General features: G+C 36.4%; 3 protein-coding genes across 4 annotated transcripts; 2 read left to right on the forward strand and 1 right to left on the reverse strand.

Moving 5' to 3' along the window:
* Window positions 1-1372: 1372 nt before the first annotated feature.
* Window positions 1373-2665, reverse strand: LOC120012646 (putative nuclease HARBI1). Its single transcript, XM_038864083.1, has one exon. The coding sequence runs from the start codon at window positions 2663-2665 to the stop codon at window positions 1373-1375; it is 1293 nt and encodes a 430-aa protein (XP_038720011.1).
* Window positions 2666-3959: 1294 nt separating this feature from the next.
* Window positions 3960-6555, forward strand: LOC120012709. The gene is made up of 4 exons (XM_038864149.1): window positions 3960-4395; window positions 5592-5696; window positions 5846-5902; window positions 5981-6555. The coding sequence occupies exons 1-4, from the start codon at window positions 4054-4056 to the stop codon at window positions 6326-6328; spliced, it is 852 nt and encodes a 283-aa protein (XP_038720077.1). The 5' UTR covers window positions 3960-4053; the 3' UTR covers window positions 6329-6555.
* An 869-nt stretch (window positions 6556-7424) lies between these two features.
* Window positions 7425-15124, forward strand: LOC120012710 (7-hydroxymethyl chlorophyll a reductase, chloroplastic). 2 transcript variants are annotated; one of them, XM_038864151.1, is made up of 19 exons: window positions 7425-7575; window positions 7668-7767; window positions 7882-7966; window positions 8045-8156; window positions 9244-9328; window positions 9405-9446; window positions 9626-9704; window positions 10603-10654; window positions 10749-10811; window positions 11257-11354; window positions 11990-12025; window positions 12287-12348; window positions 13425-13452; window positions 13773-13852; window positions 14036-14105; window positions 14194-14251; window positions 14499-14563; window positions 14647-14741; window positions 14820-15124. In XM_038864151.1, exons 1-19 carry the CDS (start codon window positions 7509-7511, stop codon window positions 14908-14910), a joined length of 1368 nt encoding a protein of 455 aa, XP_038720079.1. In that variant the 5' UTR covers window positions 7425-7508; the 3' UTR covers window positions 14911-15124. The 2 variants fall into 2 exon arrangements, with proteins under 2 accessions (XP_038720079.1, XP_038720080.1); XM_038864152.1 differs by having other exon boundaries at window positions 11260-11354.
* The last annotated feature ends 741 nt before the right edge of the window (window positions 15125-15865 follow it).

Genomic DNA, 15865 nt, shown 5'->3' on the forward strand with positions numbered 1-15865 from the left:
TTTAAACTCATTCTCCTCAAATACAAATTCTACTTCCTAGATTGGAACATGAATATTTGTCAATCATGAACGTGGGTTTGTAAGCATTAGACTGGGCATGTAGGGATATCGGGCAAAAAATGTCATTTTAATACCCATTTGATAAATGTTGAACATATAAATCAAATAAAAATTATATTTTTCATATAACTATCTTTTTTTCCACATAAATACTTCTTTTGAAAATTAATAATTATATAATATCACGTTTACCCTTCTTCTCCAATAGACATGAGTTTAAAAAAAAAACATATATCCAAGACACCTACTATCCATCTCCTCTGTTGTCATGTTTGCCTCTATCTCCACCACCGCCATCACCATCGCACCTCCATAATTATCGTCTTCATTGTTTTATTATCATCATTCTTATTTTTATTAGTTTTCGTCTTCATCTTGTTAGATTTGAGATGTAATATGATATCTGAGATTGTAATATGAGATATGAGATCTTAATTTGAGTTCATATATGAGATCACACAAATCCGAGTTCGTATGTTACTGTTTTAATATTATTACAAATCTAAAATCGTATGTTATTATTTGAAACAGTAACATTACGCAAGCAAAACATACCAGCTTCATGTATCCCTTTTCAGTGGCCATTTTGGACAAAATTTGGTTGGGCATTATGCTTCTCAGCGAGGGGAGTCTAACGGCGGTGGTGATATAGCGAATTGTCACTGAAATCGTCTGGATTTGAGATTTTTTCTTTCATGTTACTATTACAAAAATTAATATAAAGACTAATATTGACCTACATTATCATGTTAATGTATTGCATTGTAATGCAGAACCATGTACTATAGATTGATTATTTTTAAGGTTATTTGCTGTAGTAAGAACTATGACAAATGTTTTGTTTATTATAAAACAGTAATATGAACATATCTGAATGATTTGTAGAACTTGGCAGATTAATTATTTCAAATATAACACTTATAAACTAAAGGAAATCCTGAAAAAAAATTATGTACCTAAGAGCATTCCCATTGGTTACTGTAAAACACAATCTGTAGACAAAATGCAGTTTCATCCGTACAGATATTCATCAAATATGACTTGCATCGGTATCTATTAGAAATCGTTATAATACCGACATGGGTTGTGAATGCAATAACTCCAGCGCACTTTAACCGATTCTGTAACATAAAAAAAAACTATATAATATTGTCTCGGTGTTGATGAAATCATTTTTCATAAATCATTTGTTATGTAATAATTTATGCCGAAATCATTAATTCATAAAGACATACTAATGATATATAAATTAGAAACTTACACACATATGAAAAATTTACTAAGCAAATAAACAAATTGAACAAAAACATTACTAAGCATTGCTATTAATGTTCCACAAATGCTCCACAAGGTCAGCTTGAAGTTGGGTATGTATTTCTCTATCCTGAATGCGGATGTATCGGTTAACAAAGTCTTGAAACTCACGAGTTCGTAAGTGCTCCAGTACTGGCGTAGGAGGACCATCTTCAGCTTGATCATACATGTCTGTAATGTCAGGTTGAACGTGTAAATGTCGTTCATCTTCAACAATCATATTGTGTAATATTATGCACGCCAACATTATATCATGAAGTGTTGAACGTTTGAAGTAGCGAGCTGGCCCGCGTACTATTGCAAACCTTGCTTGAAGAACACCGAAAGCACGCTCAACATCCTTTCGGCAAGATTCTTGCATCCTTTTGAAATGTCTAGCCTTATTGGTTTGTGGCATAGGAATTGTTTTGACAAAAGTCGCCCACGATGGGTAGATACCGTCAGCGAGATAGTAACCCATTGAGTAATGGTGATCATTGACATAATAGTGCACTGGTGGGAAACGTCCTTGAGTTAGATCTGAAAACACAAACGAACGATCCGATACATTGATGTCATTATGAGAACCCGGCAATCCGAAGAATGCATGCCAAATCCATAGGTCATACGATGCGATAGCTTCTAATATAAGTGTTGGTTCGTGAATATGACCGGTGAACTGCCCCTTCCAAGCGGTTGGACAATTCTTCCACTTCCAGTGCATGCAATCAATACTTCCTAACGTTCCGGGGAAGCCTCGACTTTCACCGATAGCCAACAATCTCGCAACATCATCGCTATTTGGGGATCGCAAGTATTCGTTTCCAAAAACAGATATCACTGTTTTCACAAATTTCTTCATAGACAACACCGCAGTGCTCTCTCCGATTTGCACATACTCATCCAAAAGGTCGGCAAAGACACCATATGCAAGCATTCGTAACGCAGCTGTAATCTTTTGAAGTGAAGATAATCCCAACTTTCCAGCTGCATCCATTTTTTGCTGAAAATAAGGTTCATGAGCCTCTAATGCAGACTGGATGCGAAGAAATAGATCATGTCCCATTCGAAATCTTCTTCTGAATCGGTCATGAGGATAAACCGGATTCTCAGCAAAATAATCATTGAAAAGTCGGTTGTGACCCTCAATAAAGCCACGATCGATGTACAATCGAGGAGTACGTGATGCTGAGGCCCTCATCCTCTCCAACCTCTGTTGCTCTGCTTGGAATATGAGCATCTCCTCTAACTCTTCATCAGAGGAAGAGTCGAAAACAGATTCTTGAAACCATTTTTTAAAAAATGAACTCATTTGATTGTGGGAAAGATGATAGCAAACGCAACAGAGTTGAAATTTGAGAATAAAAATTAAGGAAACAATTGTTGTAAGAAACAAAATGAGGTTGCATTTATTTATAAATTTAGAAATATAACCGTTGAGAATATTTGCTTTTCAAATATAGCCGTTGAGAATATTTGCTTTTCAAATATGATCGTTAAGAATATTTGTTTTTAAAATATAGCCGTTAAGATTATTTGTTTTTCAAATATAATCGTTAAGAATCTCTCTTATTAAAATATAGCCGTTGGAAATATTTTTTTTAATTTATTATAAATTAATAAATATTTTAATTTATTAATTATTATCTTTTACTATTATATTTTTATTTTTATTAATATTAATTATTTTGTCTAAAATTTTAAAAACTGTAATATGTTGTGTTAATATTTTAATCGTTACTTGAAATTATATAATATATATAAGGAACAATAAAATAAGAAGAAATTAATATTTTAATGTTGTAGAGATTTGGAATAGAGATACTGATGCAGTTATTGTTGAATAGAGAATCTGTAAACTGTTAAAAAGTGGTATTTTGTAGATAAAATAGAGAATCTGTTAAGAGATACCAATGAGAATGCTCTAACATCTATATCTAAATAAAAGTAAAGAATAATAGAAATAATAGATCTAAAATTTTGTAACCTTTATATTATTAAAAAATAGATCGAGAGAGAGAGGGGGTAGAGGAGAAGAAGAAGAAAGAGAAAAAGAGACGGGAGAAGAAAGAGAGAGACAAAGAAGAATAAGAGAAGAAAGAGAGACGGAGAAGAAAAAAATAAAATAAAGGAAATAAAGAGAGTAAGGGTATAAAGATAAATGATTATTTTATGAGTATTTTTATGTCTATGTGTTTTTTTATTGGACCTAAATGTTTACCTAAATGTTTAAAATTATACTAATAGATATCGTCTTGTCCCTATCAGGTAACCTGGAATCCGACCCGAGAAACCTATTGACCCGGGATCCGGTGTTCCCTTAACAAGGTTACCGGGTGGATCACTCCCATGTTAAAAACATAAGATGGGGTCAAACCCGATCCGATAACCAAGAACCCGATCCGTTGGACACCCCTAGTTCATTGCGCAACACTGACTCAACTTTTGTCCTGTTCGTGGAAATTCGTTGCCACGTAAGAGCCTACTGGACAAGACCCATTTAACGCAGATCTACACGTGGGAAAAAAAGAATCCCGTGGGTCGACGGGTCCACACTCCACAGAAATGAGAAAACAACTAAGGCGGCGTACAGGGTGACATCATCGATTCGATCCACTAGCCCCAGTTCTCCTAATCCTCCCAAATCTCTCTGTTTTGTCGTCACTCTTCCCTTCAGTCATCGGCCTCGCATTCTCTTCCATGGCAGGGTCTGTGGAATTTGATTTCCAAGAAATGTATGAGAAAGAAGAGAGCAAACCACTGTCTCCCTCTCAATCGTCGTCCCGTGGCAGTGTTGTTCTGGAAGCGGAGGAGGTGGAGATGAAATGGATGAAGAGAAAGAAGAAGATGAGGAAGAGAGAGAAGGGAAATGAAGAAGAAGAACAAGAGAAGGTTGTACGCAAGGACCCATTGGAGGTTCTTGGGTGGGAATTAATGATGATGATTTTGAACAAACTTGATGCACGCAGCGTGGCACTGTCTCTACTTGTCTCCCGTTGCTGGTACTTTGTTGCCTCCAGCGATCGACTCTGGACCTCCAAGGTTCCTTCCCCCTTCATATTTTTTTGTTGCCTTTATTGATCGCCTTCCTTTCAGAATTCATACTTGTTGTTTGTGAGATTCTGCTTTCATTTATTTGGCTTTGGATCCCCAAGCAAGCGAGATTCAGAAGTGGGTTTTAGTTGGTGTTTTTTTTTTTTTCAATTTTTGTTCAGTAGAAGGAATTTGTGCTTTCCATCATCAATAATACGGAGTTTTACATTATTAGGGCGCATGGAAATTACTTATTTCTGATCATCTGACTAGAAGCTTTGAAAAATGGAGTGCAATAGTTCTATTGATATTGAGTAATCATCAGTATTAATTGAATTCTTGTTGCTCTATTTAGTTCTAGCTATTAACCTTATGTGTAAACTGTCAATTATGTTGTCACTTTTTTTTTATTGTGGACTAGTAATGTCACACGATTTCTTTTTCTTCAAAATTTTGAACCGAAAGTATGATCACTGACCAATCCTTAAAATTGATATGTTTTGGCATATTGTGCCCTAATCGACTTAGACAATTGGTACCGGGATAGTTTTCGAAACTCCTGAGTTAATAATCTTGTAAAATTGTTGGCATAATTGATCTTTTGTATTGCCTCGCTTGAAGACCGGAGAAGTATGTGGAGTAAGCGTGGCCTAAGCCCCAGGAACCTTATGAGTCTGTGATTATTCAGTTGCTTTGTTTGGAAAGAAAGGAATAAGATAGTTTTTGATTAGTTGGAGACCCCATTTGGTGTAATTAATACTCTTTACTTATTTACTTTTCTTTTATTGCTTAGTTGTTGGTAACGGTCCCTTGAGACTCCCGTCATATTCCAACATTATTTTGCTCTAATTTTTCCTTTGTTCTATCGTTAATTTTTAGTACAGTGTTGTTCGTGCTTTAGGATTGGCTGCGTATCCTTTGACCTTCGGCAGAGCTAGATGCCAAACTCATCCCCCAATATCGTTAATATAAGTATTCTACTGCATTATCTTTATGTGCATGCCTTGTTGCTTTTGGATCTTAAATCATTTTGGTAAGTTTGGACCACTGCTTACCTTATGCACCGGTTAAGTTTCTGAGGAATGCATATACCCAGTGGTTGCTCACAGGAAATTTGCGTTTTCCTGTGATAAGCTATTTCAGTGATGGAGCAACACGGGACATGTGCGATAGGTAAGACTAATTTGATATATTTGCTGTCTTAGTGTGTGGAATTGTGGCTTGGGAAAGCACACATACCTCGCCTGTCACAAGTCCGAGGATTGTCAAAGTTGGCTGCCTATTCATCATCTATAATGGATGGCAAGCGTGTGAGTAGCAAGAATTCCACTCTCTCTTATCTATAGTTTTTTCTTCTCACACAAAAACTTGAATACGCATAAACTCACGTGCAACTTAATCTATTTGGCATTGTTCTTGTGGAGCGCTAAAATTTTATTTCACTTATTTATTTTTTCAGTCTCGTATAACAAAGGATGATATGTGTGATCATGCGTGGGAGTTTCATTATCAGAAGGTATGTGTATTATAATGATGCTTTTGCTAGACATCAATTACCATCATAGAAAACCAAATGATAAAATCAATCTCATAGGCATCATTTTTCCCTCAGGCAGCTCCAGAATATTGGCGAGATCTTGATCCTTACTGGAAAGGCACAGGCCCTCTTATGCGCCGGTATTTCCATCCAGATGGGAGCCAAACTGCAGATTCTGATGACAACTTATGGGGTGGTCACGAGAGCTGCTATTCTATCGTCACGAGTTTTGTTGGCGAAGGAATGATCAGAGAGCACTATGTGAGGATAAACCGATGGCCTCAGATGTTTGTGTCCAGGAAAGACAATTGGGGCTGGGAATTGGCCAACAACCTCTACTTCTACTCCAGTGTTCCTGATGCCTACAAGGAAGGTGGGACTGGGCCTCTTTCCTTGGTTATTTAAATTTCTCTCGTATATGTATATGTATATGTTGTTATTAGGGTTTCTATATATATCCGTTTTCTTCAAAGTCTAGTCATTTTATAGTATTACTATATGAACGGAATCTAGGGATAATCCTTAAGAATTCTAGGATATCATATTGTTGTTTCTCGCGCATATGTGTGCAATACTTTTATCTTTGTAATTAGGGTTTATATACGTATGGTGTTGTGATGCATCTTATCGTGTGTTGAAAGTATGCTCTTTACATTTTTTTACATGCTAGAGGCTTGATATGGAGTTGCAAATATGTATCTTTGAAGAGCGGTTATTTGCTTGATCTCCTTAATTGGGGCGTGATTTAGGCAAATATGTGAATACGGTGACTGACTTTAGGTATCAACTTTTGTTGGTTCATCCGAGCTTTGTCTCAACTTGTGAGGTTGGAGAGAATAAACTCCACACCAGAATTCAATACTTTTGATGTGGGACTTGAGATCGTAATATTCCACCACGCTCTGCAGTCCCGGTGCTCAACGGGTTGGCTTTGCACTAGTTAGTCCCGATAAATCGACGTCACCATATTTGTGGCTTGGCACTAACTAGTCCTGGACGAAAATGGTTATGTAGATTTCACCACTCTTGTCGCACGATTTCAACTGAGAGTCGTGGTGGAGTCTGTGATATCAATTGATATAAATCTTGGGAGAATCACACTCCAAAAACTAGTTTAAGCTAGTTTGTGAGGTTGGAGAGCCTATGTCCATATGAACTCCACAATAAAATCTCATATTTCCGATGTGAGACTTAAGATCGTTCGTAACAGTGCATGAGAGATTGTTATAAGGTTACAAAACAAATCTATGTTTCAGTTCATTTTTGTGTTAAAATTTCTTAAACTAAGACGATAATTTTGATTAAATCTTCGAATTGGATAGACCCGATCGATACAAGATTGTAAGACAATATTTGGATTTTGGGCTCTGAACATGGGCCCGGCTCAAACTGTTCAGTCCAGTCCAGTCCATGATTAATTTCCTTTCAAGCCAAGCCCAAACTCTACACGATATTCACTGTAGCTTGAGACTTGATACATACTTGGATGCAGTGAAACGACGCCGTTCTCATGTTCTTGTTTCTAATCAGATCAATCTAAAGGCTCTCAAAAGCAATGAGCCACTAGTTTTCTGTACCAGGCAACATGTCTGCACTCCCTCTTTCCCTCTCCATCGTTTCTTCTTCAGCTTCAATTCCTTCCTCCAATAAAGGTGCTACTCCTTCTCTATAGGTAGATATTCATACACAGTATTATTAAATTGGAGAATGAATGATTTTGTGATTTTGTTTCTGAGCTGTACAGACGACAGCTCAAAAAAGACAGTGAAGCTCAGAGAGGACTGGAGACAGCGCTCAAGACCCGTTCCACCAGGAGGCACCTATCCTGCCAAAGATCACTGCAGGTTGGCTCATTTTTAAAAACCCATATTTTATTGGAAAAGATTAATATGGGTTGTCTCCTGTTTGTTGATTTTCTCTCTGGTTTCCTCTTGATTTTTTCTCCCTTCTCTGAGTAGTCGATGCGGGTTGTGTGATACATATTACATTGCTCATGTGAAGAATGCTTGTGCTTTCCTGGGAGAGGGAATGTCTAAAATTGAGGTAAATCTCAAATTGTTTCTCATTTAATTTCTGTTTACTTTCTTGCTCCCGAGCTGATAATTTTATGGCTGTTTCCAGAGCTTGGAGCCTGTGGTCCATGGTAGGGGGAGGAGAAAAGATTCAATGGATGAGATGTACCTAGGAGTGCATGAGAGGCTATTATATGCTCGCAAAACCAAGCCCGTAGAAGGTAAGCCCTTTTAGTTCATCAAGTCTGGTCAAGTTTTCCCATGCAAAAAAATTAAAATTATTTGTAAGTTGTTGCGTTGAACAATGAGGAAAAATTCTATCATACCATGACAGTATATAAGGTGTGAGTGGTGAGACGTGGAGCCTTCTGCTCCCTCATTGAGTAGCATACTGTGAGGTTATTGTAGCATTGTCCAATCTATGAGATAATCTCAATCTTTTCATTATTATCTTTCTAAGTTACTGTAAGCTAGATTACCTTAAGTAGAAAAGAAAATTTGTCAAAGATAATCCAACTTTACAAATAGTTATAATCTATTTGGCTTTCACAGCTGATTATCTTGGAATAAGTTGAGTATCGTACTAGAAGTTGATTATATATTTGGTCCTGCATTATCAACCAAAGGGCTAGGCTTCCCATTAATATTTTCATGAAAAATTTCACTTCTAACCATTCCTGGGATTTCAATGGTTAAGTATTTATTTGGATCCTAGTGACTTTTAAAGAATACATATTATGATCATATGATGTGACTTTGTTTTCCCTTCTCAAATGAGTTTGTTATATCTCTTTAATCAATCAATCATGAGAAATTATTTCTGGTCCTTATGCTTCAACAATGGTACTATTTTTCAAATCTTGTTATCTGGATATTGACTGTATGTGTTTCCATCACTTGCAAAAATTGGTGAGAAGAAGGTGAATTTTAGCTGATGAAGATCTTATAGAAGAGTTGGTGTCTTGTAATGGAACATATCTGCTTATTCTAGTCCCCATTGGGCATATTGTATGGCAATGAGTTTAGACATTTCTATCTATGCCTTAAGCCTTTCATGTTAATATTTCAACAACTTGATAGATTCTTCAGCTCATTTAATTTCTGAATTTGTCTTCCTTCTTCCATGTTGCTATCTACCAAGTTGTTATCATATCTCCTTGTTGCATTTTCAACTGGACTGCAAATCAGTGTGTATGTTTGTGTGTGTATAAGTGAAAAATTCTGTAGTAGAATGTTTTTTTGTGCAATTCAAGCACTATGTATTTGTATCCAAATTTCAATTACGGGTAAAAAGGATTTCCATGGTAGGAGCTCAGTGGACTGGAATAGTGACAACCATTGCAGTTGAAATGTTGAAAGCAGGGATGGTTGAGGCTGTCATATGTGTACAGAGGTAGGGCACTAATTTGTAATAAAATAAACTTTGCTGTTATTTTTAGTTTTCATGATTCTTAGTTGTACTATTGCAGTGATCCAGAGGACAGACTATCTCCAAGACCTGTCTTGGCCAGGTTCACAACCACTTTTTTTTTTTTTGAAAAAAAATTAGTTAAAATAGGGTCTAGAATATCTCACTCTCCAAAAAATTTATTGGGCGGTTATCTTGTGGTTGTTTATTATTTTTCTAACTATATGTTTCCTCTTCCTTTTCCACTCTTTCATCTGTCTCACCCTCTCCGTTTACAAATAGGACACCAGATGAAGTTTTAGCAGCTAGAGGTGTTAAGCCAACATTATCTCCTAATCTGAATACTCTAGCACTGGTTGAGGTATGTGGTGACAACTCTATAGCTATTTTTCTATAGAGTTTAACTTGTATGCTTTTGTATTGTTGCAAATTTAACAACTAAAAATACTGAGCTCAACCAATAGAGGGCTTAAAGGGCAAACAAAATGTTCCAAATAATATACTATTCCTTTGGTTCAATTCCTGAAAACAGCATCTCTACATATTATGTGGGGTTAAGGTCTGCATACATCTTGCTTGTCCCCGACCTCGCTCATTGCGGGAGCCTTGTGCACGGGAGTTTACTTTTTATTGTTTCCTGAAGATATTTTTCTTCTGAACACATTCATTTTATCAGTTGGATAATAATGTAGCTCTCTCTATGTTATACCATCCATTTATGCTACAATACCAAACTGATGATTGGGATTGTCATTCTTTTTACCGCCAAATGAAGGGTTGGATCTATTTCCTAGCGCACCTTAAATCAATCCTTCCTGCCAAACACATTGTAAAACTGGTTATACAATTAAATATTTTCTATGAGCTTTTTGTGCGGCCTTAGAAAATTTGATTGAAAACTATTTTGGAAATTTTACTGAAATTTCCTATTGCATCAAATGAAGTAACAGAACTATAAATTAGTAAAAGAAATTCTGTTCTGGTTAAACATTTTAGTAATTTGACTAACTGGAAGAATGATTTAAGAGACCATAATTTTTCGGGATGAATGAAAAAGTTCTACTCAATGAACATAATTTACATATCATAAATCTTGGCGAATCATGTTAACCATACTTCTATTATTTGTGCATGCAACTAGTATATTTGTTTAGCATTCTTTTTATTTGGCAGTTATTAGCTAAGTGGCAACTCTTTGCTGTTTGGATTTCCGCCTAAGATATTTAGTCACACATATGGTCATATCTTGCATGTAACAGGCTTCAGGTGTGAAGCGTCTTCTTTTCTGTGGTGTGGGTTGCCAAGTGCTAGGTGTGTTTTAATCATTTCTCCTGCAATTTTTATTTCCACCATCTTCTTTTGTGACTTGTACTATTGTAATGCAGATTGATTTCTTAAAATGCAGCATTGAGATCTGTGGAGCAATATTTGAATTTGGAGAAGCTTTATGTGTTAGGCACCAATTGTGGTAAATAACAGATTTATGTGCTGTTTGTTTTCCATTAAATATGTTGATATTATAGTACCCTTTCCATTAAGTTGAAATGCTGTGATGTGTGCTAGTACATAGAAGGGATGTGAATGGATGGTTAATTTTATATGGTTGTTCTGTCTGCAAGTGCATCCACTAGATCAAATAAAATATGTTGTATGTCAAAAGTTGAGATCTTCTACATGTAGCCTTGTCCATGTACCTGGAGATGTAGATGGTAGAAGGCATCCTGATAGATCCTAACCATTCTCTGTATGATTCTTTGTGGGTTGGAATTTTGAAACTCAAACAATCGTCTTAAGTGGTAAAGAGTCAACTTACTCTGGAATCTTTAATTAACAGTTTCATACCCACAGAGTAATATTTGCTGCTAAGTACTGGTGACGCCAATTCAATCAGACCTATTTCTCTTATTTAACAGTAGATAATGGAACTCGAGAAGGCCTAGACAAGTTTCTAAAGTCCGCAAGTAGTGAACCAGAAACAGTTCTACATTATGAGTTTATGCAAGATTACAAGGTGAGTGGTGAATTATCATTCTATTTTAAATATATTCAATGCTCATGCGCTAATTGGCTGTAAATTTGCATATTGGAGGATATTTTTCTTTGTTTGGGCATTGCCTATAGTTGACACATTAGGTGAGCCCCAACTTTCACAGCAAAGTCAGGGACAAACTGTGGGTTACATGTTTCTTGTTGGTTGAGGTTTTAAATTTTCTCCACGACCTTGCTTATGCAATCCAAGGATTTTGATTCAAACTTTGAATCGCTTTTGCGGTCATCAGTTAGGGTCTATGCACATGTGATACTAGAATAAATATGCTATGTTTTTCATGGATAAACAGCAGATGTGAACAATAAGATAAGCAGGCCTTGTCGCTTATGGCACAAGACAGGTTTATCATTATGCTATCTGGCTTGCCTAACCAGATAGCGACTCCTCATAAAGGCATGTAATATTTTTTCTTTTTTGAATAATACATTAAATGGAGCCAGGGGCGCCACCCAAGGACAAAGTAGAAAATCTAACTTTTAATTATAGGTATTCAATATTCATCAAGTTGTTGTTGACAACAAGATCTCAGGAGGTGTTGATTCTTTTGGATATTTCTTATGCAGTTTTAAATTATTGTTACTGTTACTTTTTGATAGGTCCACCTCAAGCACTTGGATGGTCATATTGAAGAGGTAACACGGTCAAACTTTTAACTTAGTTGGAGTGTTAGTATGTGGCCCAATGATAGAGTCGCGGGGGTGCAACCTAGAGGTCACATGTTCAATTCCTCGAAACAGTCTCTCCACATAGTATGTTGGGGGTAAGGTCTGCATACATTCTGCCTATCCCCGACCTCCGCTCATTGCGAGAGCATTGTGCACGAGAGTTGCTTTCCTTTTTTACCTAGAGTGTTACAACCATGACCATCTTTGTTTAAATGTTAACTAAAGCAGGTTCCTTATTTCTCTCTACCAGCGAATGAGTTAGTTGATGTTATTGCTCCATCTTGTTACAGGTGATCTCCTTTTCTATTAATAACTATCATGTACTCTCTTCTTCAGATAATTAAGCATGCAGAGTGTTTTTAAGCGATACCTATATATTTCTGGAAATGGAAAACTTAATTCTCTTAGTTATATTGTTACATTAAAGATTTTCACACATCCCTGAACTAGGGAATAGAGATGCATTTTCCAGGAGAATAATTGACCAGCCAGATGATGATTGGAAACCATATTTGCATGCCATTTGCTTTTAATGTTGCGAATATAAGATTTTTTTGGACATTGAAGTCAAATAGGGCAGATGATACACATAATTATCTCTGTTTAAATTTTTTAGGGACACTTACAATGCCGTAGGATATGAAGACAATGAGAATATGAGATCAAAACAGGAATCTTTCAAGATTGCAGGATCCTTACTATTTGAATTGAATGGGAATCATATCTTCATTGAATTAATCACAACACAGCTAAAAACCAGTTAGTTCCAAGAAAGAGAACTATTTGCCTCTATTTTATTTAGGCAAATAAAATCCAATCCAGTTGAAAGCACAAACGAACAAAATAAAATATTTGATTGATAGAATTCACAGAATTGAACCCTAATACAATCTCTAGTGTAGAAAGCACATAATGAATCTACTATAGCCAAAGCCAATTGAAGCAAGAATACCCCAAAGAGCCGAATAAATCTAGTATAGAACACACAAAATGGATCTATTCTAACCCAAGCAAATAAAAGTAAAAAGTGCCTTAACGGCCAATTACAATTGGAATAAACCCTAAGCAAAGCCTCTAAACTATTCTTCTCACTCTTCAGTCCATAACAAAACAGCTTCATAAACTTAGTGTTTAAAGACATCAATCCTAAACTAAATTAGGAAACAAACTCTAATTAGTTGATTTAAATAAGGATTCCTAAACAAACTCTAATTAGTTGGTGGTCACCGATTGTAATTTTGGGTAGTTTTGGTGTCATGTTGCTAAAAGTATCTTTTACAATTTATCAGTATCTTGTATTTGTCATTACAGTGGTTTTTCATTAGAGATTGTCCATACTAATCAAGATTTCATTTGTGTTCTGCAGCTGTTTTGACTATTCAAATGGTTTAGCGGTGAGTTCCTATGCTGTTAGCTAAACAGGAAAACGTGTCATTCGCTTTTGAATCACAGCTTCGTGTATAACTCAAAGTATGAGTGACAGCCCAGTACATAATAACTCTTACCCACTCTATCTACCTTGTGGGCATTTCAATTTTTTATAACTTATAAAAGTGGCAAGTCTTTTACAAAATCTTGTATTTGCACCATCAAGTTTTCTCCTTGAATACTGCCAACTGCTCTGCAATAAAACTGTTCAATGTATTCTGACAAGAAGGAACTGCAAAACTTTCCTCCGGAGGATGATAATGCCTTCTTGTATGTGTATATTTAGGATCTGGTGGTTGGGTACATGGGTGTACCCAAATACCCTGGGATCAGCATGACAAACCATCTGCAGTATGTTACAGTCAGGTATATCGACAGTGGAAACTTGCATTTCTAGGAGATTCCACGGCACATACCTTCATTTTGTTTATGTTTCCTATTTCGCTTAGATGCTGCTATTTTAAAATTCTCCCTCTTTTTGGTGAAGAAAATATTCTCCGTTGTATCACGCTGATGCTTTGAATACTAACCTTGATCCATTAATTGCAGAAATGAACGTGGAAGAGAAATGCTGAGTCTGGTGGAAAACCTTTTGGAGGTTACTCCAACAACTAGCAGCGTAAAAACCTTAGCCTGTCTTGTTTGTGCTACTTTGATGAGTTTACTAAATGGAACATTTGACTTCAAAGGCAGTTATCCAATTCCAGGGTGATCGTCGACCATTTGTTATGGAGACTGTTAAGGCAGATGATAATGCCAAGTTAGGTATGCATGAATTCCCAACTGTTGATTATCGTAAAAAAAACTTTTGCCTTTTGTCTCAACCCTATGTGCGGATTTTCCTTCATTCAAGACCTAGTAATGAAGTTGAATGCTTATGTGAGTTTTGGAAACATCTTTTCATGTTCTACTAACAAGTAACAAGGAAGGAAACCTACTAGATACATCTGCTTGTAACTTATGGATTCTTTGATAATCTTTCTGTGCTTTGAATATATCGTATGTTTCTCAGGGAAGGGTCCTTCAAAACCTGCTCCGAAGTTTATTGGGAATTTGATCGCTTTTGTGCTGAACTTGGTAAATTCGCGTCTTCTTCATGATGTCTTTATTAACCAAATTACCGAAACATAATGTATTCTGATGTGCATCTTTTTAATCAGATTGGCCCAAAGGGACTGGAATTCGCCCGTTATTCCCTTGATTACCATACCATCAGGAACTATTTGTATACAAACCGTGCTTGGGGAAAACAAAGGTAGACTGTAACGAGTAATTATAAACCTTTACCTTAGACGTTCAAGCTGCTTTTGACATTAGAATTGTGAACATGCAGGGCTGACAGGCACATGCCTTCCTATGCCAAGAAAATTGTGGATATGTACAACCAGAATGGTCAAATAGATCAGATGCTCTCCAGTAAATGACCTATTATTAAAATGTCAGCAGCCGGAAGGTTTATATCCTTGTAAATACAATGCAGGCTACATAGGGCATTCACATGTATGTAAAATTTTAGACATGTTTATATCATTGGCTGCTTTATGTGATCTGTAAGCAACAACAGTGTTTTCTTGGAAGTTCAATAACAAAATTTCAAGTACTCATACTCTCATGGGGACACATGATACATTTTTGCAATTCACCCTCTACCACAACAAAATGTTCCAACAATGTAATATAATATGTTCTCTCAGCAAAGTAGGTATTCATTCTATGGTAGTATTAAAGTTAGCAAAGAATCAGAGCATCTGAAACTACATAGAAGCTTTGATCTTCACATAGTTCTCCAAAAATTAGCACTTAGAATGCTCACAACATGTAAGATTGGGTCGAAATTCATGCATGTAGGCTGTAGGGGCTTGGAAGTGGGACCCACGGAATTAGGATTTCACAAAGAAATATCATGATTAGTTGGTTCGAACTCCCGACTTCAGGCACCGTATATGTTAGGTCGAAGAGAACCAACTAGACTATTGCCAATTGGTTGTTTGTGCACACACAAATGCAAAAACTTTAAGCATGCAGTTATGGAATTTACATAGGACTAGAATGTTTACTGTCCGAGACCATTAAATGGCAGTGAGTTTAAAGCCGTCCATGACAAGATTCAGAACAAGAAGGGATGGGCTGTTGGTGTGAACCCAAGGAGGGGATATGAGTGGTGGCCACCCCCATGTGTTTTCATTTCTTGGTAACTGTGATGTCTTAGTAAGAGGTTACAAGGTTGTGAGATTCCACTGGAATTAGACCCAACTGCTGTTGTTGTTTTTAATGTTGCTGTCAGATTTTTGCTCTGAATACAAGCTGAAGAAAGAAAGAGGCTGCGCATAGTATGCTCACTAGATCATTAATTGATTTCAGCACATAAATTTTATGAGA

Source organism: Tripterygium wilfordii, chromosome 13 (assembly GCF_013401445.1).
Source record: "Tripterygium wilfordii isolate XIE 37 chromosome 13, ASM1340144v1, whole genome shotgun sequence".
Classification (NCBI taxonomy): domain Eukaryota; kingdom Viridiplantae; phylum Streptophyta; class Magnoliopsida; order Celastrales; family Celastraceae; genus Tripterygium; species Tripterygium wilfordii.